This window comes from Terrapene carolina, unplaced genomic scaffold (genome assembly GCF_002925995.2).
Source record: "Terrapene carolina triunguis isolate 2854851 unplaced genomic scaffold, T_m_triunguis-2.0 Scaffold95, whole genome shotgun sequence".
Taxonomy (NCBI): domain Eukaryota; kingdom Metazoa; phylum Chordata; order Testudines; family Emydidae; genus Terrapene; species Terrapene triunguis.
In genome coordinates, this window is record NW_020664446.1 from 10495437 (window position 1) to 10522454 (window position 27018).

Sequence of the window (27018 nt, forward strand, 5' to 3'; positions counted from 1 at the left end):
GTTAAGATACAATTTGGGTTTTCATGTCTTTTAACTACACCGCTGTTTTCACATTTTAAGAGAAATTTGTGTGAGATCAGACATAAAAGGGCAGTTGTGATAAGAAGTTTTACTTATAACAGAATACCTAATGTGTGAGTGTGAGATAAAATATTGTTTTTGCTTTTTAAGGAAAGGCTGAATAACTGGTTCACAGGTGCACTTTTTGTGAGTTGTGATCTCTTTTTGAAACTCTCAGGAAAATAAAAAAGAATGGTCTCCCCTAAAAGAATTATATAATAATGTAAATTTAAAATTATTTGCCAACATGGCTTTGCTTTTTTTTGCTCTTTGAAATGACCAGTTGTTATCTAAGGTAAAATGTGGAGGGGGGAGAACAGTTGGCTCTCTTCAGAAATATAAATCCATATTTGCAACTAATGTCTTAAAGTTGACACACTTGTACCACTGGAAAAAAAAAAAAGTTTTGTTTTCTTTTTTGACAAACTTTTATAAACATGAAACTTTGCTGTGAAACTGGCTTATTTCTTTTAAATACATGAAGGCTAATGTTCACAAAGAACTTCCTCATATTTATTGGACTGTTCCAATTCTTTCTATCACTTTTTCATATGAAAATATAATGATGATCTATACTTGTTACAGCTAAGTAAATACTTAATCATAAGAGTATCATCTTGGGTACATGCAACTGGCTGGTTATCTCACACACAAACTCTTTAGTCTAAAGTTGACATACCATTAGGTACTGTTTTTTTAAATCAACCATAAATGTAAGTTTTGGGTATTTTTATATGAATAATTAGCCAACTATGTATGAGTATTTAATCCAATAACCCCAAAAGCTATTGCATTTTGTACTGATATCAAAAGCACTTTATAAATATAAAACGTTACCTGTCCAACATAACATCCCAATATAACTGAAAACTATATGAAATATTAGGGGTGTCCTTCTCATGTACAAAAGTTTGTTTGACAGAATAAGTGCAGGTGGAAGGACTAACCCTCCCTGTAATCCAGGGTTTAGACTAATTTAATTATTTGTTAGGTTTGGATTAATTTGATGAAATGAAGTGCTGTTTGTCTTTCCCTGCAATACTCAAACCTAGTTTTTTCTTAATGAACAAATCAATGAAAAACAGGTGTTGTCTAAGAATTGCTGCTTTAGCAAACTAGAAATATTGGTAAAATCCATCAGTGGAGGAGATAAATATCAGGGTAGGCTTGAGGGTTAGCCAGGTGAGGGAGAGATAAACTTCTAAGCTTGTACAATTCTTTAGATGGAACATTGGCAGTCATATTAAACTTTTTTAGAACTGTTTTTTGGAGAGGAAAGGCAAATGGAATTGAATATATTTATATATAATAGTGGATTAAGTTCATTTAAAAATAAGATTGAGGGGAAAATGAAGAATCAGTTGCCTGGTTAATCTTTTGTTTATTCAACTGTTAGCACTTTATTCGTGTTTCAAAGATATAGTTGGAGCGATATACACAACTGAGTTAGTGGATACACAGAATATGCCTGAGGTTAGGCAGGTAAACAAGTACACAGAATTCAATCTCCAGTTGTTCCTCAAAACAGATCTGCATAGGAACAATTAATATTGCAAAACATTGCAAATGAGGGTGCACTATGTCTGAGAATATGGTCATGACTCCATGCTTACGTCAAGATACGACTAATGTATAATAGGTACAGGATATAAAACCTGCTGGTTGTCAAAATATGTACAAATATGTACAAATTCCAGCAATCAAAATTTCTTTTAAAATTAATTTATCTTTGTTGGGTATGGTAGATACTAGTGATTGCATGCTGTATTTAATGAAGTAATTGCTTGCTTTGTATACATTAATTTTCTCCTAATTTAAATCCAGTGAACATAATCAGATAAAGCATGTTCTGAGTTATAAAAATAGGAGACAAAAAAACAACAACAACCATACTGTGCATGTTTGGGTTATCGTTTTTTCCAGGACCGTTGTCTTAAGCAGGACTGTTACTTTCAAGATTTATTTGTCATTCTGACTGGCAGCATTTATCAAATCCCTTGAAAGACTTGAGCCCTTCAGTGCAGTGATACAGTGCTTAAAGTTGTGGCTTCCATTTATTAGTTGTACAGTTGTTTTATGTGATGACTCCATATTTTTTAGAAAGCATCGATAGGGTTAAATAAGAAACCTTTTTGTACCAAAAATATAGCATGCAGGTATTTATAGCATTATAAATCTGTTTGTTTGAAATGTAATACTGTTGCCTTCCATTCCCAAACTAGATTCGCTAATATGTTTGAGTAAATTCTTATTAGTTAACCAGAAGGTTAAATTATATGTGTGTGTGTGTGTGTGTTACATCACACACTATATGTGTGATTTGTGGTAAACAAATGTTGTGGCTACTTAATTTCTGACTACAGAGTTCTGATAATATTAGATTTGGGCTTGCTGTGCATAAAGTGTGTCAAACTTCAGTTACAGACCAGGGGGTGAAGTTGGTCAATTTAATTCCCCAAGATCTAAAGAAGGTTGGTATCATTTCATATAGCCCTGGCAGAGCAGATCATTACCAGACACAAATCTGTTCGTTACATGCCGAGGGTTTATAGCAAAATAAATAGACTGTCATCATAAGTTCAGAAAATTGTGTGTTCGACCCACGATAATGTGTAAAGGGCGTTTAATAGAGTTCAGCATTTATTCGTTATCTGTATGCGGACAGAGACAACAGTAGCGTTATCAGCTTTTTAAAAAAAACTTCGGTAGTTTTCTGTGTCACGTGACACGCCTCACAGACACACACACACACGCACACTGCGGCGCAGTTTTGATTTTAGTCACAGCAGAAGGCTTAGCCACAAGAGATTCCGCTGGTTCAAACCAGCATAAACCAGATTTTTTTTTTTTTTTTTTTAGCCTACAAAGGAACAGATTACCTCTTGTATCAATTCCATATTGGGAGGGGGGAAAAAAAATCTTTGTTTCAAAAATATGCTGATTATCATAAACTAAAATGGTGGCAGTACACATTTAAATGCTGTTTACAACTGAGCAGCAAGCTTAATAAAAACAAATATATAAAAATTAAAAAGGCAATATGTTTCCTTCAAGTGCATTGTTAGATGGAAAAAAATACATCTTTTGTTAATTTGAATGAATATCTCTCAGACAACATTTAAAAAAAAAAATCTCCCATTACCTAGCTTAGCTGCAAATCCTATGCAGAGCTTAAATTCAGCCATGCAGCACAAACAAGATAGAACATTTTTTGTTTGGGACCTATTGAAAAAACAAATGTGCAGCGTTTTGAAACTCTCACTGATTATAGCAGGGTGGCATGCCCCAAATGGGCTCTATTGCAGGAGAGTAGTTTTAAACTTTGGCCCTTTAAGTATCATAGTCAACTGAAGAATGGTGACCTCAGAAAGAAAAGATAGCTATATGATCAACTCCCAGATCATCTCTTTCTAAAGAGACGTAATGTTTGCCTTTTTGGGGAAGGAAGAGGGGGGAAGATAGAAAGAGAGAGAGAGACCGATTTATGCTAGGCCAAGTACTTGATTTTAAGAAGTGGTTTGGTGGGTAAAGAGTGTGGTTTTCTTTATATCAAATTCTTGGAAGTTTCCTTTATCTTTCATTTTAAGTTACTGCAGTAGTTACCCTCCTAATTTATATGGTTAGTAACCTTTTGTCTCTTGTTTTATGGTAATGGGGTGAAGCATAGGTTTAATTTTAGACCAACCATATGAAATACCAGGGAACTAATGGATTTTTATTTTTGGTCTTCTCTCTTGCTGGAGATTCTCAGTATTTGTAAACATTCTCATCTTACATAGAAGTTGAATATTAGTCTTGCGAAATTGTAAATGAAACATGAGCATAGACTGAGATTGTCATTGTCCAATTCAACTGGAATCGGTGAGAAAGCTCCGTTTTTTCATAAAGACCATCCCTTTGCATACACTTATTGTGAGTAATTGTACTATTTTGTTCTAGTACAACAAACTAATGGATCGCTCTCCATTTTGGGAGATACATGTTACAGTGTAGTTGGTATTCAAGCTAGTTATTTTTTTTAAATAGTCCTGCCAATACAATGGTATTAATAGTGTTAAAAAGGTAGATTGCAGTGAACTGGACTGATTTACGACTACACCTTTATGTAAAAATATATAAAATATAGTGATCCTGAATTAGGATGCATATGCAAAGTGGATGTTTTTTGAAAGAAATCATGTTTCATGATAGCCATGATTCCTTTTACCTATTATTAAATGTATTGTGCACTGAATAAGTATTCTCTTACACTAAACCACATAAGTTGGGTTGTTTTTAACTGGAAAAAAAGTTGCTATAATAGGTTCAATAATAACAATGCACTTACATTATGAATAAGAATTACCGTATAACAATTGGTATACCAGTGACAAGATATAGAGATACTATAGTCTATTAATAAGTCAGATCTATTAGTAAAATAAGAAACCAGTTGTCACAACTAAAAAAATACAGAAAACATCCTGAAAACTTGTATATACAAAACCACTTCAGCTGTACAATCTTAGAAGAGAGGAACAGTAAACTTGTTTTTTTCTTTATAATATAGACTTCTATGAAGTCATTCCCCTTTATTTCATGATGGTGTCTTAGATGTGGTTTAAAAGAGAATTTCACACTATTCTCTTTGTTTAATGTGACAGTGTGAGAAAGTGATCTTTATTCGTTCAAAAAACTCTGCATGTAGTCTATGTTTAGGTTCTTTTAATGTGTTTGTCTGTGATTTTTAAATGCTAAACATGTAAACAGATAAATTGTCAATGTTAATTCTGTATCCTGTCACACAACTGATCTTTCTTTCCTGCCATTTCTTTCCTTTTTATCTTTTTTGTGCGTTCATGTTGCAGTTGATAAAATTACGTGAAGAGGTGAGTACTTTCTTGCTTTTTGTTGTCTAGCTTTCCCTTTAAAGCTGAATTTCCAAATCTGAAAGTAGATCTTTTTGTTTATTGTTGCAGGGAAATCTACACAAAGCAAAAATATTGATTACATTGCTTAAAAATATTCACTGTTATGTGTCTTTTTTTTCTTCTAATAACTATACACTTACATGGGACTCCCTAGATCAAACCTTAGAAATTAACATTCTTTGATAGCAGAGAGAATTTTTAAAGGCATTGGAAAAAGAAGGAAAAAAACTATTATTTGATCTGTTAGAATATCATGATCAGATCAGGTGTAGTAATAATCTTGTTTGCATCACAAAATCTTTGATGGGGTAAATACATTTGTACATTGGTATTGTAAATGAAAGCATTGCTTTGGTGAAAACCTCTACTGTAACACTATCAAACATATGTACTACTTCACTATGCATTAAATTTAGTGTAGAGCAATTGAAATACCTATTGTATGAATGCATTGCATACACAATGAAAATATAGTACAAGTAGACCTGAACACACACACATCAATATTTATTATTTATTTGTGTGTATGTGGTAGATCTGTAGGTGTAACACTAAAGATCAGTATTCTGAAGCACCTGTCCTTTCACTTAGGAAATGGCTCATAAATATTTAGAGCCAGAAATCTAAGTTCTAATGGTCAATTACTGAAATTTTGTAGTGTATTTTCTAAAGGTGCTGTCCACTGTAGTGCATGTTGTTGGTGGGGTGGGTGTGCGCACGTGCGCAAAAGCAGGTACTTGCACTGCTTTTATTATTTTTTTTCTAATTGCTACCAATAAGGGTTTAGTAGAGTCATAGTTGCTAACAGGCCAAATTTCTGAGTAGATTCCTAGAGAGATCTCCTACTAAGCACAGTATTAACATTTTTGTATGATATGTTAGTCTTGTCTTTATTACCTTCTGACTGAACAACACGACGATGATGATGAACTGATACATCAATAATGGATATTACACTCTGGAAAAAGTATTTGTTGTAAGTTCTAGGAGTGATGATGGGAGAGAACTGGGAACTAACCAAAGCAATAGCAACAAAGGGGAGTTCTTGATGTAACAAGGCTTTAATTTTTTTTAAAGAATCTTTTACCAGTGTCCCAGATACGCAGCTTGTCTCTCCTTCCCAGCCCAAAATGAATAGGTTGATAATGAGGAGAAAAAGAAAGCTTAAAAACAAAGTAAATATGAGAGACCAAGTGAAAGCCCTCCCTAGTTCCATTACCTAGTTCTCCTCCTTAATATTCTCTTTATAGTCCCTGTATTTAAACAGATAAGAACGTTGTTGCAAGGATTCTAATAATGTGATTTCTGACATGTTAAGACCAGATATGAGTTGTAGCAAAGGATAATTCTTTAGACTCACACTTGCCAAACCCTTTCATGGAAGCACATAGACGTGCATATATGTGTACATTTGTAGAAGGCTGCAATAGGAGCATTTTGCTAACGAATTATGGCCCTTTTTTAATAAACATGGTTACTGACCATTTGCAAGATACTTTCAAAATTGAATGCAGAGTATTTGAGCACAGCTGCCACTTAAATAGTAAATTTTGTATAATGATAGTGATGGACATTAAAACAACCACATGCCAACAAATTAGATAATTCAGTATTTGTTGCAAAAGGCCATGCCTTTGTCTTTTATCAACTCTTTGAGACTTTAAATCCTTTTGTATATCAACCTAATGAATCATGTTGTATGATGACATGCTAGTAATTTCTTCATCTTTGATTATTTTGTAAGTTTTATCAGTTACCTTTTTTTGTCATCTCACTGCATGTTATGGGAGCCACCAAAGTATTTATCCAGTTAAAGAATTATAATTCTGGATAGACTGTGATTGAATTGACAGAGAAATAATTTTAAATATATTAAGTTTCCGTGTTCTACCTATAAAATAGGTTATAATTGTGGTTACATTTTTATATTGAATGCAAAATGCACATTAGAATCTAAATGAAGCATTGACTCAGGCATGGTTCTAAACTAGTCACATAGTAAAACATCAAGGCTTCCCTAATTATAGTTCTCCTAAGGAGGTATGAACTGATCTTAAAAGAAATTCTGATTTGCCATACTGTTTGTTAATAAAAAGTACACTTCCTCTCATTCCAAGGCTCTATTCTAACATACATGCAGTACACAGAATTCTATGGAGGCTGTGTTGCTCTGTCTTTTTAGTTTCTGAAATCTCAGTTTGAATCCAGCCCACATGGAATGACTAAATCTCTAGTGATAGCATGCCACTTTGCAAAACTTCCTCACATAACTCCAGATGGAGGCTCTTTCTGAAGCTACAAGACAGACTATATCACCTCACTACCCACCTTACAAAGGGTAGGGGATAGTGTGGGAGAATGAGTTTGGGGAGGGGTGGGAAGGAGTTGAAAGCATCAGCTGCTACTGTAGTTCATTGCCTTTCATGACCAAAAGGACGGTGTTCATCCAAAACCAAACACAGAATGTAAATAACACCATCACTTAGAACAAAAATTAGATTTTATTGTAGAATGACTTCGGTGGAAAGGTTTTGAAATCAGAGGTAAGAAGCAGCATTGAGTTCATGTTAGCACTGAATTCACAATATTCTAGTGTTCTAATTGCTTAGAGTAGGGCTAGGCTGGTGTTGGGTGTCTTGCATTGCTTTTTCAGTATAATTTTTTCTTATCTACTGTATACAAACACACATACTAAAATACTCGCATTTTTGATTGGATAAGTGTGTTGAATTATAACAGCATACAATGCGAATTCTGATTTCCTCCTCACATGCAGACTTCATCAGATCAAAAAAGCTTTTTAATTTTAAGCATCTGACAACACTAAATAACTCTCCTGTAATTAAAAGGTGCTATGGGTTGTGCTGAGTTTTGGAGACTGTCGCTACAGTATTTGAAGTGTCTCTTCTTAACTTTTGGAATTCTCATCTTTTGAACCCCAAAGTATCTCTGCTGATCCTATAATCTCAGCTTTCCTTTCTTAAGGAAAATATTTCTGACACATTATGATACAGATATAGCACATTCGTTATAAAAGTTTAAACTAACATAAATTGAGTCTCAATACAATTTTTTTTTACAAATTGCATTGTAAGCTGACACATTTCTTTAAACAGGGGGTCTGAGCCATAGAGAGAAAGCAGCTGCTATTATGAAAAGCTACCTTTTAAAAAAGTTATTACATAAAATTAACACTAATTATTTAGATTGTCCAGGAGTCTCAAGAACACGCTCCACTCTAGCTGCTGTTATGATTTCAATTAGAACACTGTAACTTATGTTTTTAAATGTTAAGTGCTTGTGGTGCTTCTTTTTTTTTTTTTCTTGGTGGCCTGCCCCCCATGAACGTAAAGGCTTTTGTGCAATTTACTCTTAACCTATCCACTGTGTATTAGACGACTCTATTAATTATTATAGACTGTTATTGCAGCTTTCCTGACCTTCACATTGGGTCCTATCTGTGCTGATCTAAATGCATTGTTTTAATGATTTAAAAAAAAAATTCAAGGCAAGCTTTGATGTGGCTTTAGCTGCCTCGATCGTCTGGCCGCATCTCAGAGATGTGTCACCTATGCCGGGAGGGAATAGGGAAATCACGTTTTGAATGGTAATGATAACATACTAATCACTTCCTTTCTTTGAAGATAGAAGCGAGATATTCTGTCAGCATCCCTGGCTGCTAGAGCTTGGAGGCATTGGTCTAGGTGTATTAGCTTAAGTGTGCATGTCAATACAGCTTGCATCTCCCAAGATCCATAGGGGCTCATTAGAGCAAGGTAGATCGTTTCGGTAGACAGCCACTCAGATAATATGTATGGCACCTCCTTTTTTTTATTATTATTAGAAAGCATTCCTTCGGATTTTTTTTTAAATGACATCTGTCAACAAGGCAAAGTTGTAGGAGTTGTTTTTGACACATACCAAAACTGTTTTTGGGGGTGAAGGAAGGGTTGGTGAAAGTATATGTATCTGATTAGTTTATACGTATTTTTGACAGCTTGATTAGAACTAGTCTAGTATTAGTACTCTAAAAAGAAGTAAGGCTTATATTTTGAGAGTAGTTTATGGGTGCAGAATAAAATAGTGAAAATAATCATTTCACCTTTGCACTATCACTAATTATTGTAAAAATGTGCACAGTATTATATTTTTGCTGGAGTTCATTAAAAAAGCCTCTTTATGTACATAAACATGCATGTACCTTTTTTAAAGGTTTTGATATATCTCTTTAAATATAGACTCCAGTGTTTTGTTGTTGTATGTGTTTATATCAAGCAGTCCTAAAGATATATCTGCTGTTTAGTATTCTGTATGAGTAGAATTTTGTTTTTATATACTAGTACTTTCCATAGTTGTACAGATGAAGTAGAAATATACTCCAGTGAAAATTGTTAATATTAAAAATTACCACCTGCAATAATAATGTTTTGTGAAATTATTGTTCAATAGAAAATGTGGATGCTTATGTATGATAAAATGAAGAATAAATCTTGAAGTTGATCTTCAGGCAATGCCCATATATAGCAGAAGCATTAGATTTTATCAGCGTGCTCATGTAATAACAATGAACCACATATGCACTGTTTCAAAACAAAATGATTGGTACACATAATTATGATTGATCACAGAACCTGCCTTTTCCAATGGTGCTTGTAATAGGCTATTCCGTAAAATATCTGTAGATATTTTTATGTTTTGGCATATGAAAGCGTAATTAAAAAAAGAGTCGGGTGGGGGGAAGGGAGAACATTGTAGACTGCAGTCTGATTTTTTTTTCTTTTTCTTTTTCAGAGGGCACATCTGCTCGATAACACAGAGAGGCTGGAAAGGTCATCTCGGAGACTAGAGGCTGGATACCAAATAGCAGTGGAAACCGGTAAGAATTCTGAGAGTGAGCAAATTGTCTTGCTTATGCACAGCAGTCTTCACAACACATGACATTTCAGGGAAACTTCAAAGGCGAAGCAGAGACAGCAGCCCGAGATGTGGTTTACATATTGGGGAGACAATTGGGAGCTTATTTGCACTTATCTTTTTTCAAGTTAAAAGGCATGACATCTACTGAAAACAGTTCCTGAGGTTTAAAAGTATACATCTGAAAAGAGATGGAATACTTTGTCTAAATTCTACATTTGTCTTAATGTGCAGTTACATGTTGTCAGTTTACCCACCCGCAATGATTGCTAGCACATACTGTAGACTCCAGTTGTTTTCGTCTTTTACTTTTATTGATATATGTAAAAATTGTTTTAATAAATCTATAAGATATTAACCAGAGACAAATAAATAATAAGGTTGCCAACTCAACTTTCTTGAAATTGATTCTGCAACAGATTGTTCAGTTTTTTTATACAATGTAGGTAGCAAATTGTACTTTATTTTGTTCAATTTTTACAGATTCAAAGGAAAGAAGGCTAAATCAAAGCTTAATTTATTATTTTTATTACTGATATTGAAAAGAGTTACTTGGTACTTTCAAAATGTCTTCATTAAATTATACCAGTCAGTGTCTTTTAAAAAAACAAACAAACAACAACACAACAATAACTAAGCCCCCAAAGTCTAATCTCCTTAAATGAATACGTTTACGCAAAATTATGAAAAGTTTCATGCCTATTATATTTTAAAAGTAAAATAATTTTCTGGGAGACCATTCTAATTAATTGATATATGCTGGTATCGTACAAAATCCTGTATGTATTATTTAAAAGGTAAACTAAGTTTAACCCTTGTAAAGGTAAATATTGTTATGTTAAATAACATTGTTATTGTAAATAACATATATAATTAATATGGCCATATTTAAATTATTCTGGACTTAGTGACATGAAAAATAATGTAAAAGAAGTTGGCAACATATCATATGTGAAAGGGAAAATTAAGTAATTACTCATGAAGAGGTCAGAATAATGGAAATGGACACTATATCAGTAAAGGTAGCTTTGCTGTAAGTTCTCAGAACGTCCTACCAGTGACCATAACTCTTGTTGAGAAGGACTGTTTTAATGAGTTAAAAATTCAACTCTCTGCTTTGTTATCATATCATGGTTTTTCCCAAGCAAAGGCTATGTAGGATTGCTGTCTCTCAGTTAGGGGTGAAAGTAGCTTATTCCTTCCTCCTTTGGAATATTGTATCTTAAAAAGAGCCATCCCGTTAACTTTCATTACCTATGTCTCCATGGCCATCTCTGATATTTATATATGATTATGGGCCAGGTCCTCAACTGATGTAAACTGACAATTTCATTGACTTCCCTGGACTTACACCAATTGACACCTGCTGAAGATCTGTCCCTATATAGCCCTCTCTGTGATGTAAGGTGCAGTTTTTGTTTTATAAGCTGCACAGACATTTTCACTTGGAAGTATTAGCATCACTGGAATGCAGTTTTCTGCTGCAGCTTTTTGTGGGAAGAAGATTAGTAAATTTTAGGTTCCAGTGTTGACTAGGAGGATTTGGGGGAATAATAAAATTAAATTAATTCAGTACAATATAAGAGTTAACTTTTTACACACATGTGGAGCTATTGTGTAATCATTCTGTGTAGTGTTGCCACATAAGTACAAAATCTTCATTTTTGAACTCTGATTCATCACTACATTGGCGTTCAGACCTAGATCTCCCATGATGATGAAAGGAGAAGGTGACAACCATTAGATGTCCATTGTATTATGTTTTTTTTAATATGTATGAAGCCCTTTCTAATGAAGTCAGATTACTTTCACTTCAGTAGTTCAAATCCATTTTAGGATTCTCTATAAAATATTTTTGTTATATTCATTGGCAGTTCATAATATTAAAAAAACCAAAATATATTATACTGTATTAAACCTCCTGTGATCTCCTAAGGATTAATCTGAGATTGCATAGCGAATTTCATACAGGTTCTTATTGCCACATGTTAACTCGACTGCCATAAATTGGAAGTTTTTTGTCATTTGCCTCTTTAAATTGTTTACCTCTCCAGTCATTCATGTATTTGGGAATACAAGCCAAGAACTATTGAATGGGTTTAACTTCCTTCTGACTTCCTTCTTTCAGTGGGTAAGCACCCAAGGGTACTGGAGCCTCAATAGGAGGCAACATACATCACCATACTTAGGATCCAATCTGAAATCAACTGTTAGGCCTTCAGAAGTTACAGGTTATGACCTATGGAAATTAAATATATGGGGAGACCTTCTGAATGATTAAGGATTAAATTTGCCATATTCCAGGTGGCCCCAATGGCACCCCATAACCAATTCACTTTAGTAAAGCCAAAGGTTGTGTGGATCACTAGTACTGGGATGCATTTCACCCTAAATATTCATAGGGATTCATTTCTAACTTAACAGGTGTTGGAGTGCTGATATAGTAGCACAGCAATTGTACATTCAGTCCAAGCTCTACTTAATTGCTTCTTAGTAATTTAAATGCGTTGAGCTGTACTTCACATGGTTGAAACCACACACAGGTCTCATGTCATATGATTTTTGCAAAGAAACCATTTTTTTCCAATTTTGAGTGGAATACATTTTATAACTCCTTAGGTTCAAATTTTAGTTGCATCCTAACTGAATTCTAGAGTTTCCTGCTCTTCCCTGTAGAGATTATATAATTTGGGAGTGTATCTCTCTATATCCTACTTTATATATAACTTTTGCAAGCAGGATAGCTTCTCTGATTGTGCAAAAGTTCAAAATGCCTTGTTTAATTCATCTTCAGAAAAGTAATTGGAGTGCAAGTAGTCAGTAATGTGTTGTGTCAGTGGGGAAAAGAAAGAACTAGATCAAACCTCATGTGAGGCCATCATGGTTGGATAGCTTTCAGCAAGACCTTCCTGACTGCTAAATGCTTTCTGAAAGAGAATACTGAAATTACTATCTAGACTAGGGCTGTCGATTAATCGCAGTTAACTCACGCGATTAACTCAAAAAAATTTAGCGCAATTAAAAAAATTAAGCGCTATTAATCGCACTGTTAAACAATAGAATACCAATTGAAATGTAATAAATATTTTTGGATGTTTTTCTACTTTTTCAAATGTATTGATTTCAGTTTACAACACAGAATACAAAGTGTACAGTGCTCACTTTATATTATTATTTTTTATTACAAATATTTGCACTGTAAAAATGACAAAAGAAATAGTATTTTTCAATTCACATCATACAAGTACTGTAGTGCAATCTCTTTATTGTGAAAGTTTACAAATGTAGGTTTTTTTGTTACATTACTGCACTGAAAAACAAAACAATTTAAAACTTTAGAGCCTACAAGTCCACTCAGTCCTACTTCTTGTTCAGCCAATCGCTAAGACAAATAAGTTTGTTTACATTTATGGGAGATACTGCTGCCTGCTTCTTATTTATAATGTCCCCTGAAAGTGAGAATAAGCGTTCACATGGCACTTTTGTAGCCAGTGTTGCAAGGTATTTACATGCCAGATCTGCTAAACATTTGTATGCCCCTTCGTGCTTTGGCCACCATTCCAGAGAACCCAGCATATGTTTGTTTTAAGAACACTTTCACAGCAGATTTGACAAAACGCAAAGAAGGTACTAATGTGAGATTTTTAAAAATAGCTACGGCGCTCGACCCAACGTTTAAGAATCTGAAGTGCCGTCCAAAATCTGATCGGGACGGGATGTGGAGCATGCTTTCAGAAGTCTTAAAAGAGAAACACTCAGATGTGGAAACTACAGAACCCAACCTCCCAAAAAAGAAAATCAACCTTCTGCTGACGGCGTCTGACTCAGATGATGAAAAAGAACAGGTGTCAGTCCACACTGATTTGGATTGTTATCGAGCAGAATCCGTCATCAGCATGGACGCATGTCCTCTGGAGTGGTGGTTGAAGCATTAAGGCACATATGAATCTTTAGCGCATCTGGCACATACATTTCTTGCTACGCTGGCTACTACAGTGCCATGCAAACACCTGTTCTCATTTTCAGGTGACGTAAACAAGAAGCTGGCAGCATTATCTCCTGCAAATTGTAACCAAACTTGTTTGTCTGAGCAATTGGCTGAAGTAGGACTGAGTGGACTTGTTGGTGTGAGAAAGTTTTACATTGTTTTATTTTTGAATGCCGTTATTTGTTTGTACATAATTCTACACTTGTAAGTTCAACTTTCATGATAAAGAGATTGCACTACAATACCCATATTAGGTGAATTGAAAAATACTATTTTTTTTTTTACAGTGCAAATATTTATAGTCAAAAATAAATGTAAAGTGAGCACTGTACACTTTGTATTCTGTGTTGTAACAGAAATCAATATATTTGAAAATGTAGAAAGCATCCAAAAATATTTAAATAAATGCTATTCTGTTATTGTTTAACAGCACGATTAATTGCGTGATTAATCACGATTAATTTTTTTAATTGCTCGACAGCCCTAATCTAGACCTCACCATGTATCATGAAAATCTATAGAGGAAGTACAACCACTAAAGGCCATCCAAATGTATATGATGAAATGGTATTAAAGATATCAGTAAGTGGTTTCCTTTTCTTCCTGAGCCTGAGGTGCTTTCACAAAACTCTGTAGATGTGATTTCTGTGAACCATAACCCCTCTCTACATCAGTGCACTTTCTGAGTTTCTCTCCATGAATGGTGATTATTGAATGTATTGGTATGTCTCTGGATGCATCTCAAGTCCTCTGAGCTATTAGAAAGGTTTATACTCTAAGTGAAAGAGATTTATTCGTTGCAGTGAATCTCAAAACTTTGGACTGTTTTCATATCTCCGACTTACAAACAAACTTGCTATAAAAAATATGTCTATGGAGAAGCTCCATCTGGATCTAGGTTTCAGACCTTACTTACATTAGAAGTTTGCAGTCCTATTTAATGTTTGGAAATCCAAAGGACACATAATGCAAATACAGTTGTTCTGGACTTTCATGAGCCTGTAAAATATAAACCTCTATGATCATGACCAGGAACGTCAATTCCATCTGGAAGCACATTGCCAGCCAGTACACTTCCTAGTGGCCTGATTTTATAAAAGGTGAGGGTGATCATTTAAAACTCTGGTTAAAACATAAAATCAGTAGTTTCACAGTATTGGGTTGCCCTCATTGTTTTGATTCATTCATTTGTGTTAGCTATGTTTGTTAGCGGCTGATTTAGCCTATACTGAATGTGAATGTGTAGAACTAGAATTATGTACAATATACCCATTCTTCTAGGGTTATGCTCTGAATGTAGCATTGAAGTGTTCTGCTTTATCACTGACTTTGCCATACTAATAAGACCAGAATTTCTCTTTCTGTTTCCTTAGATCAGTGATTACTAAACTGTGGTCAGTGGATTGCTAGTGGTTCATGGAAAGCTAGGTGGTCATATGGCTCTAACTTTCCCCTTTTACCTCCTACAGCATATTTAAAAATAATAAAAACGTATGAAATATTTTCCTAAGGTTAATTTTCTGTGTAATCAATTTTTGTAGTAACCAAAGGAGTGTTACATAATCACAAATGGGAGGAGAGATAGTCCATGGAATTATGAGTGAGTGGAGAAAGTCCACACATTTTTTTTTTTCTAAGATGTGGCCTTCCTATGAAACGGTTTTAGATGCAGTAGAGGCCAGCTTACAATCATTCATTTCAACCATATGAATTTGGAAGGGCAGTCTCAAATAGCACATCCCTTTTTCTGTTACAAAATGTTCTTTCCTGGCATGTGAGTAATTTGTTTCAAATACCATTCCCAAAGTCAAAGCCCAGCATCTTCTGTTAGCTTCTCTCGGTTGTAAGATGTGTTTCAATGTGTGCCATCAGTGCTGTAAATAGGGTCATGCTATTAATGGTTGAGATTTTGCAAGCAATACAGGATGTTTAAACACACCTCTTTCATTCAAATGAATAGAATGTTTATCGAGAGCTGCTGGTGGCATTACAGCCTGTGATTCATGAATGCGTATCTGAACAAGGCACTACCTTAAACTAACTGCAGTAGATCTCTTTGCAGTTGTGACTGGCTGAGTTTGAACTAGTCAGTGATGTGATGTGCCCATAAATGCACAATGTTATCTGACAACTTCGGACTGCTCCTCCTTTCCTGGTGGAATAGCACTGAACCATGAATCCCTGCCCTCATGGACCTTCTCCCTCCAGAGTTCTGAAGTGGTTCTGCTCTCAAAACATATTTTTAGCGGGGTAAATTAGATGTACATGAGTAAAACATGTGGTATCACAGAAGTTAAAGCTGAAAATCTCCAGCTACACTGAGTCCATCCCAATGCAAATGCAGGGTTTAGGTAGAGCATGCATTAAACATCACTGTGATCAAACACTTTAAACCAGACGAAAATAAAGTGTGCTCGCTCAGTATAGGAAAGATTTAAATTGTTATAACACCCATTTTTAACCACACATCCTAACAGTTATATAGGTAAGGCTAAATTTTCAGCCTTGCTTAAATAGGCCTCTACTTTTATGGATGCACAATTTTGTTGGCGCAATTAAGATCACTTAGGCATCCATGCATCTGATTTATGTTCAGGTTCACAAATATCTAAATGCAAATGTAAAAATGAAAGCCAGGTTTTGAAAATCTGGCCCCTAATTTCCAATTCCTCTTGCTAAAAACCTACCCCTGTCCCAGATATTTACACTTAATATCCACCTATTTCATCTCTAATGAATTATTCATACATGTGTATGTGAATACTGTATGTAAAACCTTTCATTAGTGAAACGGGGCTTCTGAGTTATGGTGCATAAACCAATATCTCCTTCTCAGGTGGTTCTTTGATATCCCTGAAGAACATCTTTCTACTGAAATCTTAATCCAAAGTTTCTATAGTGAAATGAGTTTTTATGCAGCTCCCAGTCACCGTTAGAGACAGCTTTTTCATGATCCCTGTTTCTTCTACTCAGAGGGGTATTTCATGTTTCATATATACATTTTTCTTTGCAGGCTGATTTCTATTAAAATCTGTTTATCGTGTCAGAAATTCATTTGGAAATGCTATATTTCATTTCTAAACCTTTACGCCCTCTGCCTCCATCCAGAGTCTAGGTGGGGGTGAGATGGTGATGAGGTATCCTCTCTGCGGATATCGGGCCCCAGCCTCATGTACTGTGGAAAGCAGAGTAAGACTTCTCAGGATGAAGCCATCCCCTGGAGGAGATGGGTTTTACCCAGTAACAGCCAAGAGTAGCAGCAGCAGGGTAGGAATTGACTCAGCTGCGCCTCTTGCCTTCTGTTCCCAAATATCTTCTCAATCTCTTGCTGCTGATTGTCAAGAAAATGCTTTTTTACAACTTTGGCTCTAGACATTTCCTTCCTTTTTGCTAACTGGTTGCCTGCCCAATCACCTCCCACACCCTCCCAGTTTCTCTGCTGCCATCCCCATTCCCCCTACCTTCAGTGCTCCACTCCACCCTATCTACTTGTTCTTCACTTTCCTCTTCTTATCTCCAATTCTCTTCCTTCGCCTGGTGAAGTTCTTTCCCTTCCTTTTGCCCATTCTTTGTTCCTACGTGCCCCCCTTCCCACTTGCCATCCCCTGTACTTATTCCTGCACTCCAATAAAAATAAATAGAAAGAAATGTACATATATTTAAAAGTGGAAGAAACACTTTGTATCCCTTAAGTACCGTGGTTGCTTTGCTTTGAGGCAGAGACCTTGATTAAAATTTTGAGTCCATTGAAGTCAGTGATAAAACCCACATTAACTTCTGTATCTTGCATTCTGACTTGCATCTGAAGAAGTGAGGTTCTTACCCACGAAAGCTTATGCTCCCAATACTTCTGTTAGTCTCAAAGGTGCCACAGGACCCTCTGTTGCCATTAACTTCTGTGGGGCCAGGATTTCACATCAATGGGACGGTGATCTTGATAGGGGCCTACTTCAATCTAAATATGCAGTATTGGAGACTGAGCCATTAGAGAATGCTTATCTGTCCTTTGACTTCAGTAGATTTTGAATTGGGCCATTAATGCAAAAAGTGAAGGATGTCAGACCCAAAGTGATATTCCAAAGAAAATTTCATATGGAAAAAAGTAGCTGTCCAAATTTGGCCAGGATGCCAGGGCTAGTGTCCCATCTGGTGTATGAAGTGCTATAGATAGATTAATGTCCCCCATTGTTCAGGACCTCAACGTTGTGGAACTTGTAGTAGGATGGTTCCAACAGAGCCAAGCTAGGGATTGGATCTGGTTGAATTATTTGTTTAAAATGACATCAGTTTAACACTTTTTTTACGTGAGTAAATAACTATCTGTTATTCATGAAGATTTGCTGAATGATTTGGGCAATTAATTTTCAGGCTAAGGGCCAGTCACCTAAAGTGAGTAGTATTGTTTCTTTTTCCATGATAGGTTGAATAAAACATTTTAAACAGGAGAAGAGAGACTTGTGAATAATGTACTTCCAGTATGAATTTCTGGATGAATAGTCATTCATGCTGAAATCTGCAAAATTTTCATGATCGTTTTCACAAATAACTGGCATTTATCAGAAGACTCATGAGTTATGAACTGCTGATTCATAGCTAACTGAACCCAGCACATATTGTATTTGTAAAAAAATGATTTTTAAGGCATTGATCAGTTCTGCTGTGGAGACTGATTTAGTACTGGTTTATAGGGAATAAGGTCTCTTCCTGAATCACCAAAACATTAACTGTAGCACCTTGCTTTTCCTTGGTGGACTCCAAAACCTGTAAGCTAATAGTATTTGCAAAGACTGCAGGTTCCATGATGAACCACCATCAGCGGTGATGCAGTGTCATTTATTTTGTGGGTGTTCATGGCAAAGCTCTTGAAATAACTGGTTAAATTAAAAATATTATTTTTGGTTAAAACTATTGAATAATTTCATTTTCCTACAACAGCGTTGTTAACTTAACTTTTAAAATGGCTTATATTCTAATCTGTTTATAATAATTTATATTATGTGCTTAAGAGGTCTCAGCTGAGAATACGGCCCCATTGTGCTAAGGCCATACGTACACATAAGCAAAGACAAACAGAGGGCAGGAGGAGAAACAATAATAAATTAATGGCCGTTATTACTGCTAGTGGTCTGAGATCCCCTTTCCAGAACAGAAGTAATGCCAGAGAGGCTGCTCTCATTTTTGACTTACTCTTCAGTATTGTACTAGATTTATTAACCACCAATCTCAAATATCAGTGTGTGGGTGGGGGGGTGGGGGGGAGGGCAGGCAGCAGACACCAGGATTTCATCTACTGAATACAATTTGTCTTTAAATGCAGATGTCCTACTGCACTCATTCATTCACTAACCATTCCCAACCTTCTACCAATCACCTACTGTATTAGATCAACAGCTCTTCCCAGTACAAAGTAAACTGAAGGAGAATCTAAAGTGATGAGCGTAACAGTGGAGAAATTTAATTTACAGTGGTCTCAACTCGTTTGATCAGTTTACATGAGTTAAGCATCACTCATTCCACCGGAAAAAAAACAAAATAAAAACAAATAATTTACCTTAGCATGTTGTAGAGGACTTATCAAAAAAACCCCAACCTCGTCAGGAAATTTGAAGTAATGGGGAATAACTGAACTTGTTTTTCATTGGTAGAATCCTGAAAAGGACAGTTGTCCCTAGACTCCACTCTTGTAGGCATGATTTTCCCCACCGTAAAGACCTCAGTATGGACTTTCACTAACTGAATGAACTGTTCTTGAATTTTGTTTGCCTTCTTGTGGAGGACAGTCATCTATAAACATTAAAAGATCATGACAGAATAGTGTACTAAGTCTGTCTGACCTGCAACGGTATTAATTATCCTTCAATCTGAGAGATTTAGCTATGTGGTTTCCTGGTACACAGAACACTTAGGTCAACACTTTAGGCTCCCCCCCCCCCGGTTGGGGGTGGTTCCTAAAGTTAAACTCTTAAATCCTTTTTTAGAACACCTCTATAAGTGGCCTGATGGAGCTTCCAGCAGCTTCTATTGACGACTTTGGGGTTGCTCACATGTTTAAGTGCTTTGCTGCACTGGGGTATTTGAGAATGATCTCTCATCTCATCCTATTATTTTTGAAGGCCTCACAGCTCTTGTCTTATACAAAAAAGTTTGTTGAGATACTGAAAAGATCCACATCATCCCTCAGTGAAGGAGCAATAATGAGATTTTAACATCTACCTTTAGAATAGGGTTAAAATCAACGATCTTGATGAATGGCAGTCTAGACATGTTCTCCCAAGACACTGTCATAGCATAAGGAACCCCTTTGGGGTTACTGAAGGACCACATTTTACAAGCTAGTGTGCGGTGGCGTACCCTCCTCTTCTCACTCTGCCTCATTCTTCTGTGTTACTTCCTTGTCTTATTCTCTTTATATTCTTTGTTTCCCTCCTATTCCTCTTCCTTCTCAATTTTTATTGCATACAGATCAATAAAATGTTAGCTGTTTTACATTGCACTGCAGTGGGTGATGCGCTCATTGTTAATTCGTTTTTTTTAATCTAAATAATGATAAACCCTTTGGACCAAGTTGTAACTTTAAATGATTCCATTTCACATTTTCCACCCAATGTTATGCTTGCACATGTCAAGTGGAATCTTTGTATGGACTTTATGCAGTCTGCTCTTTCTATACATTTGTATTGTGTTTTTGGTAACATCACCACCACAATCTTGGTGGGGAAACTGAGGTCCTTTGCAGAAATGGGCATCTCCAATTTACTCACTATAAAGTCCCTTTAAGCACTTGTGTTGACCAGAAGCTACCTCTTTAAGCATTTTGCAGATAACCAAAGACTTGTGTTTTTCCCATCAACATAAAAAGATAAATTTTCTCAGTGAGTTAACATTATTTTGCTTTTATACTACAACAAATTTATCTCACTACAGTAGTATGGGCCCAATTTTTGCAATGCACGTAAGCACATGCCTAACTTTAAACTTATGAATAGTTTAATTGACTTAATAGAATTGCTCACATGTTTTAAATATTTAGCTGAATTGAAGAAGTGATTTACCAAGCTGGAATTTGGGGGGCACGTGAAGGCATCTGTATTCTATTGCATCTTTAGTATACCTAAATAAAATAAAAGAAGGCAAAGCACGAGACAAAATTCCAGTTTACTTTCAGATGCAGAGAAACACTTTTAAACTCAGGTTTCAGAGTGGTAGCCGTGTTAGTCTGTATCAGCAAAAATAACAAGGCATCCTTTTGGCACCTCTAAGGTGCCACAAGGACTCCTCGTTGTTTTAACTTTTAAACTCATGACCTTGTTACATTGCGCTCATATATCTTTCCTAGGGTTGGTTGTTCTTTTTAAATCAAGTTTGGTTTCTCATTGAGTTTGACTATTAGTACTGAGATGTTTTCCCTTTAGCTGGTGTTTATGTATTTATTAGAGTTTTCTTAGGTGAGTACCACGGAATTTTCACAGCATGAGATCTTGTTAGACTGTACTTTGTGTACAACTTACATTAAGTGGAAAACTTGATAGGCTTAAACATTTTTTTAAAATCTTGCTGTTTTTTGTACTTCTTTTCTTTCACCTCTACTTCCTGTTGGGCTAACAGTGTTTTTCCTCCATTTGCACAAAACAACAAATTTTAACACTAAAAAATTATTTGTACTGAAGAACATGCTTTTCCAAGTAAAGTCAATATCAAAAGGGCTCTTGTGGTGGATCATCATTCAAGTACAGTACTTCGTTGCCCTTTTACATCTCGAGTCTCAGAGTCCAAGCCATAGTTACACAAATACCTGTTTTTGATAGAGGGGAAAAAAAAAACTTGCCCTAAAGCCAGACAGAGAAATTGATCTTTGAAAAACTGTATACCTAATAGAAAGAAGGCAGAGTGGCTTGTAATGTCACCCTTACTTATCTAGTGTTCACTTCTGTGCTAGTTCAACTAGAGTACATCTTCAGAAGCTTGTAGTGTGATCTTATGAAGTTAACATTTTTCCACACCCGCAAGAAACATTTACTTTGTCATAGTCACTGACATTTGTAATGCAAAAGAGGGAGGCTTAAAATATCAACTGTTTTCCAACATTCAAGTTTGTCTGATAGATAATGAATTTAGTGAAACTTAATTTTTAGTCAGAATTGAAGTGCATATGGCCATATTCTCAGTTGGTGTTGTGACAGACCCAGACCAGTGGGGTACAGGAGTCTGGTAGAGGGCAAATATACTGGTCACTGGATGAGTAGTTTTCTGTTCCCTGAGTGACCAGAGCAGGGGCTGCACTAGAGTAATCAGGAACCTGCTAGAACCAGTTAAGGCAGGCAGGCTAATTAAGACACCTGGAGCCAATTAAGAAGAAGCTGCTAGAATCAATTAAGGCAGGCTAATCAGGGCAGCAGGGTTTTAAAAGGAGCTCACTTCAGTTTGTGGTGCGAGTGTGAGGAGCTGGGAGCAAGAGGTGCAAGGAGCTGAGAGTGAGGGTGTGCTGCTGGAGGACTGAGGAGCACAAGCGTTATCAGACACCAGGAGGAAGGTCCTGTGGTGAGAATAAGGAAGGTGTTTGGAGGAGGCCATGGGGAAGTAGCCCAGGGAGTTGTAGCTGTCATGCAGCTGTTACAGGAGGCACTATAGACAGCTGCAGTCCGCAGGGCCCTGGGCTGGAACCTGGAGTAGAGGGCGGGCCCGGGTTCCCCCCAAACCTCCCAATTGACTTGGACTGTGGGTTCTTCCAGAGGGGAAGGTCTTTGGGCTGTTCCCCAACCCACATGGTGAATCTCTGAGGCAAGAAAATCCGCCAATAAGTGCAGGACCCACCAAGATAGAGGAGGAACTTTGTCACATTGTAAATCAGCATATCTCCATTAATGTCTGTGAAGCTAGGCTGTCTGTCATTTAAATGAATGAGACTCAGCAGCTAGTCTAATGGTTTGTGATAGGACGGGTTTGCAAGATAAGAATGGTTTCAGAGTGGTAGCTGTGTTAGTCTGTATCAGCAAAAACAACGAGGAGTCCTTGTGGCACCTTAGAGACTAGTCTCCAAGATAAGAATGTGCATCAAATTTGTATATTTTCAACTTGATGATAATAAGCCTGAATATCAATATCATCAATAGGTAACTGCTATGTTTGCATTTTTCCTGAAATCACACAGTTCGTATGTTGCATTTTGCAAAGTTAAACTTTGGGAAAAGTCTTCTCCAGGCTGGTCTGAACTCTGATGCTGTTTTCCCCCTATATGGGGCACCTGTAGACTAGAGAGATTTTTGGTTGTCTTTTATGTTAATTTTGTTCCTTTTTAGCTTTCTTACAGAATATGGAAAGACATACCCTTCTAGTACTATAAATTTACAACTTGGTGAGACAAAGATTGTGTTCTTTGTTTTGGTACTCATTCAGATACTGTAGTTCATTATTTTTTATTACATTTGCCTGATCTTGAAAATATTAACACATTTCCACTTATTTTAACACCTCTTCCTTAAGCCACCATGTTTAATGTCCAGAATGCCATCTTCAGAAACCTTTGTCCATTGATAATTGTCCAGTAACCTGGTTACTTTTACTTTTATTTTACATGCTATGTGCAATTGTCATTGACATTGTTGAAATAATGGTGACTACCATCTCTCTCGGTTTCTCCCATTAGTTTAACAATGTATAGTGTGGAAGCAAATCAATGATTTTTAACAAAGAAAATAATCAGTTTTTATTTAAATCAGGATTTACTAAAATTAAGTACATTCTTTTTAAAAATAAATCTGTTTAAAATTAAATTGCTAATTATGATGATTGTTAACGTCTAAACTGTACTGTTATCTACTAAAATAATTTAAATTAAAAAATATTGCTACATCAGTGAGCCCTTCTTACATTTTAATGAGTCAATGGTTTCTGCAGGGAGAAAACATCTTTATCTTTTAAGATCAGATCAAGCTTTATATTATGACATAATGTCATGTACCACTTACGTAAGTATCTATATTATTTTCAGACTTAACAGTGGAATGAATGTTGGTATTTACATTTTTTCCAAATGTAAGTACTTTCTCCAGTTCCGTTGTGCAGAAAAGCTTTTGCTTTAATTACCTTTGGTTTCAATATTTTTTCTTTATTTGGACTAATTAATTTAAAGTTGAGAAACAGATTGGAAGCTGAAAAAGCAGAAAAGCTTGTTTTCCACTTCCAATATATGAATAAAAACTGAGTGGGAGAGGTTGAGATCTACTATTTCTAAAGTCTTGAAGAACGTGGAGCCAGATTTTCAAACCTATTTAGGCACCTATAGATGAAATAGGTACCTACAGGGATTTTCAAAAGCGCCTAAGCAAGTTAGATGCCTAACTCACATTGATTTCAATTCCCAAAGTTTAAATCAATTCCCAAAGTTTCCATTTTCTTAAGTGATAATTGGAATAAGTCCTAAGAGCCTAATTCTGCCTTTGAATGCATTCAGTGACTTAAGTAGGAGATCCATATGGATGTTGGTGGACAGAATTTGATGGGTTTTTATTCACTTTCTCTAACCTCTGTATTAATATATCTGATTTAATTTACAGAATCTATTGTATTATGCTTGGTTTCCTACATGGGAAAAATATGAAAGTCCAAGTCCATATGTGACTATTTCCTTAAACTTGGATTTTGTTTTACCTTGGAGATGATATTTGTTCTCGGAATTCATTGTGATGTTAGGATGACAAGTGAACTCTTCAGAGCACTTACTTTTGAAACCCTTTTTGAAATAACATCACAAACCTGGCAAATAACAATAGTACATCATCTATAATTGAAATTTTTCTTATTGTATAGACACAGAATTGAAGAGTTGAAGATGTATTTTCTCTACATTAGTAGCACTAGACTTATCCAGGCCTTTATTTCGATTGTTGAAAGCTATTAGAAAATAGTCCTTGTAACCTTATTTTAACTTTTATAGCTTCCTTTTTTTTGTATCTTAGCAAAATACACTGTTTTTTATCTCTAAAGATTAAATATGCCCATTTTACCTATGTGATATTTATATATGGATAGGAAATAGAAGTCAGTATCCAGATTTGTTGACCCTTGAGATCTAATATTGACCTCGGCGAGTATTAACTTCTCAGATCGATAAATGCTGTTATTGACCTCAAAGAAAAGTCAATATCTGCTTGTTAATTTGCAAACTATGACTGCAAGAAAATGTTACACATTTTGTTCTTCATTATCACCCTATTTATATCTATTTTTTTAACGTATTCAGTATTTTCACCTAGAGATCATCATGTCAAAACATTTCAGTCCCAGTTGTTAGAAGCTTGGGGAGACCGGCATTGTTCATTATGGAATAATTGATGAGTAGTACATGTTATTTCCTGTATCTCCATAAAAATAATATCCAGAACAGTTGTATCTCATCTGTGCTGTTTTTCTCTTTGGGCAGTCCATTCACTTCATTTCATTTTCTGTGATGCACTTCATCAAAACATTGCACAAAAGTACTATATTTTAGTTGCCAAAAGAACATTTCTGCATGAATATATGAGGTATGAAAGAGTGACTACTGGACATAAGGAGACTGAAAATGATTACTATAAAAAGTAGTAATTAATGTACAGCAGATTTGTTCTATTTGCATAGGTATGACAGGTTTCCAGGCAAGAATTTGTTCTGCAGCTGGTTGGAAAATAACAAGATGACTATAAAAAGTATTATTAAATGACAAAATATTGGTAGAGAGTTGGTATTTTGTATCATAGCTGTTTTGGTATATGAACATTGAAATGTCAGGTTTTACATAGCTTGAAATGTCTGAAAAATGCCTATTGCTGAAATTCAAATGTCATAACTCTACTTCTGTACGTATATCACTTTGATATTTAAACTTAAAAACCTCATAAATGATTTAATATTACTTTGGCCTTGTTATGATCCAACTGCCAAAAGAGGCAAGGAGGCTGATTTTTTTTTTTCTCCTTTCTGGTCACACAAGACAAAGCATAAATCTGTCAGCCTTTTGCAGTCATTAATTCTGTCTGACACGTGTGCGATGGTCTTGGCGAATTGAATGTTGTGTTTAAGAAACTTTCCCCTATTAAATGACAATGTAAAAAAATTGAATTGCAAAAATAGTTATAGTTTACTTGTTATAATAAATGTAGGAGCTGCATTTATGCTGCTGATTTAATAGTATTAAAACTTTGCCTCTGTCATCTCAGGAACTCAAAGCACTTTACAAACATTCATTAGTGTACAGCACACCCCTGTGAGGTAAGGTTGGTACTATTCTATTTTCTTTATAGATAGGGAGACTCAGACGTACCGAAGTTAAGAGCCAGACTGAGGCAAATCAGATCCATCTCTGATGTATAGAATCATGATTCTCTGGTGTATCTGGAAAAGTGTGTGTGCTGCTCCAGCAGTATTGTTTCCCCTACCACATAGAACAAACCTCCATGGATGGAAGGGGACAGGACTGATAGGCACTCGCTCTCCACATCATCATCCCCTTCCCTGCCCCAAAAGACCACAGGGATTCCCCAAGCAATAGAAAGCATTACATCACTCACTCTCGTCTTCTGTACTGCTTTGAAGCCTCCACATCCTTATGAGGGATGACAGTGAGGGCACCGGTCCACAGGGGAATCTGTGGCATATGTTTCCTGCTGGAGTCATGTTCCTAGAGAGGCCAAAGTTGGGGAAGGGAGTGATGCACAAAGCTGGGCTTTTGCGCTGATGACCACAATATGGAGATTCACAATAGCTGAAGATTAGTGCTGAACGTGTCCTGTAACAGCAGGAAACTCAAGATAGGAAACTGTCCAAGATCACACAGCAACTCAGTGGCAGAACTGAACCCAGGGTCCAGAGTCTCATCTTCACCTTGCTTTGTTGGTCATAAGGGAACCATTTATGGTTCCTTGATTCTGAAGCCAATTATATGCCAACCCAAGCATTGATTAGAGCAATTTATGGGGCAGTTTTCCAGTTGGGAATTGCCTAGAATACATTGTGCTCCAGCTGTGCTCTCAACATACCCCCTGTTTTGGGGGTTGTGAGGAACAGTGTAGGTGCTAGCTGTGATGACTTTTTACCCAGTGAAGACTTTTCCACATTAGAGGAATCCTCAGCAGAGAGAGAGATCTACTTATTTACTGTGGGAGCAGGGCA

At 36.0% G+C, this 27018-nt stretch overlaps 1 protein-coding gene across 3 annotated transcripts in view; it reads left to right on the forward strand.

Annotated features, from left to right (window-relative positions):
- VTI1A (vesicle transport through interaction with t-SNAREs 1A) overlaps window positions 1-27018 on the forward strand; it is a 338742-nt gene that overhangs the window by 88039 nt on the left and 223685 nt on the right. For 2 of the 3 annotated variants that reach the window (XM_024193519.3, XM_029911367.1), the window contains exon 5: window positions 9762-9846. In XM_024193519.3, the coding sequence (XP_024049287.1) occupies window positions 9762-9846 (85 nt within the window). Of the gene's footprint in view, window positions 1-4907; window positions 4929-9761; window positions 9847-27018 lie in introns of all 3 variants that reach the window. The other variant, XM_024193518.3, reaches the window with a different exon arrangement.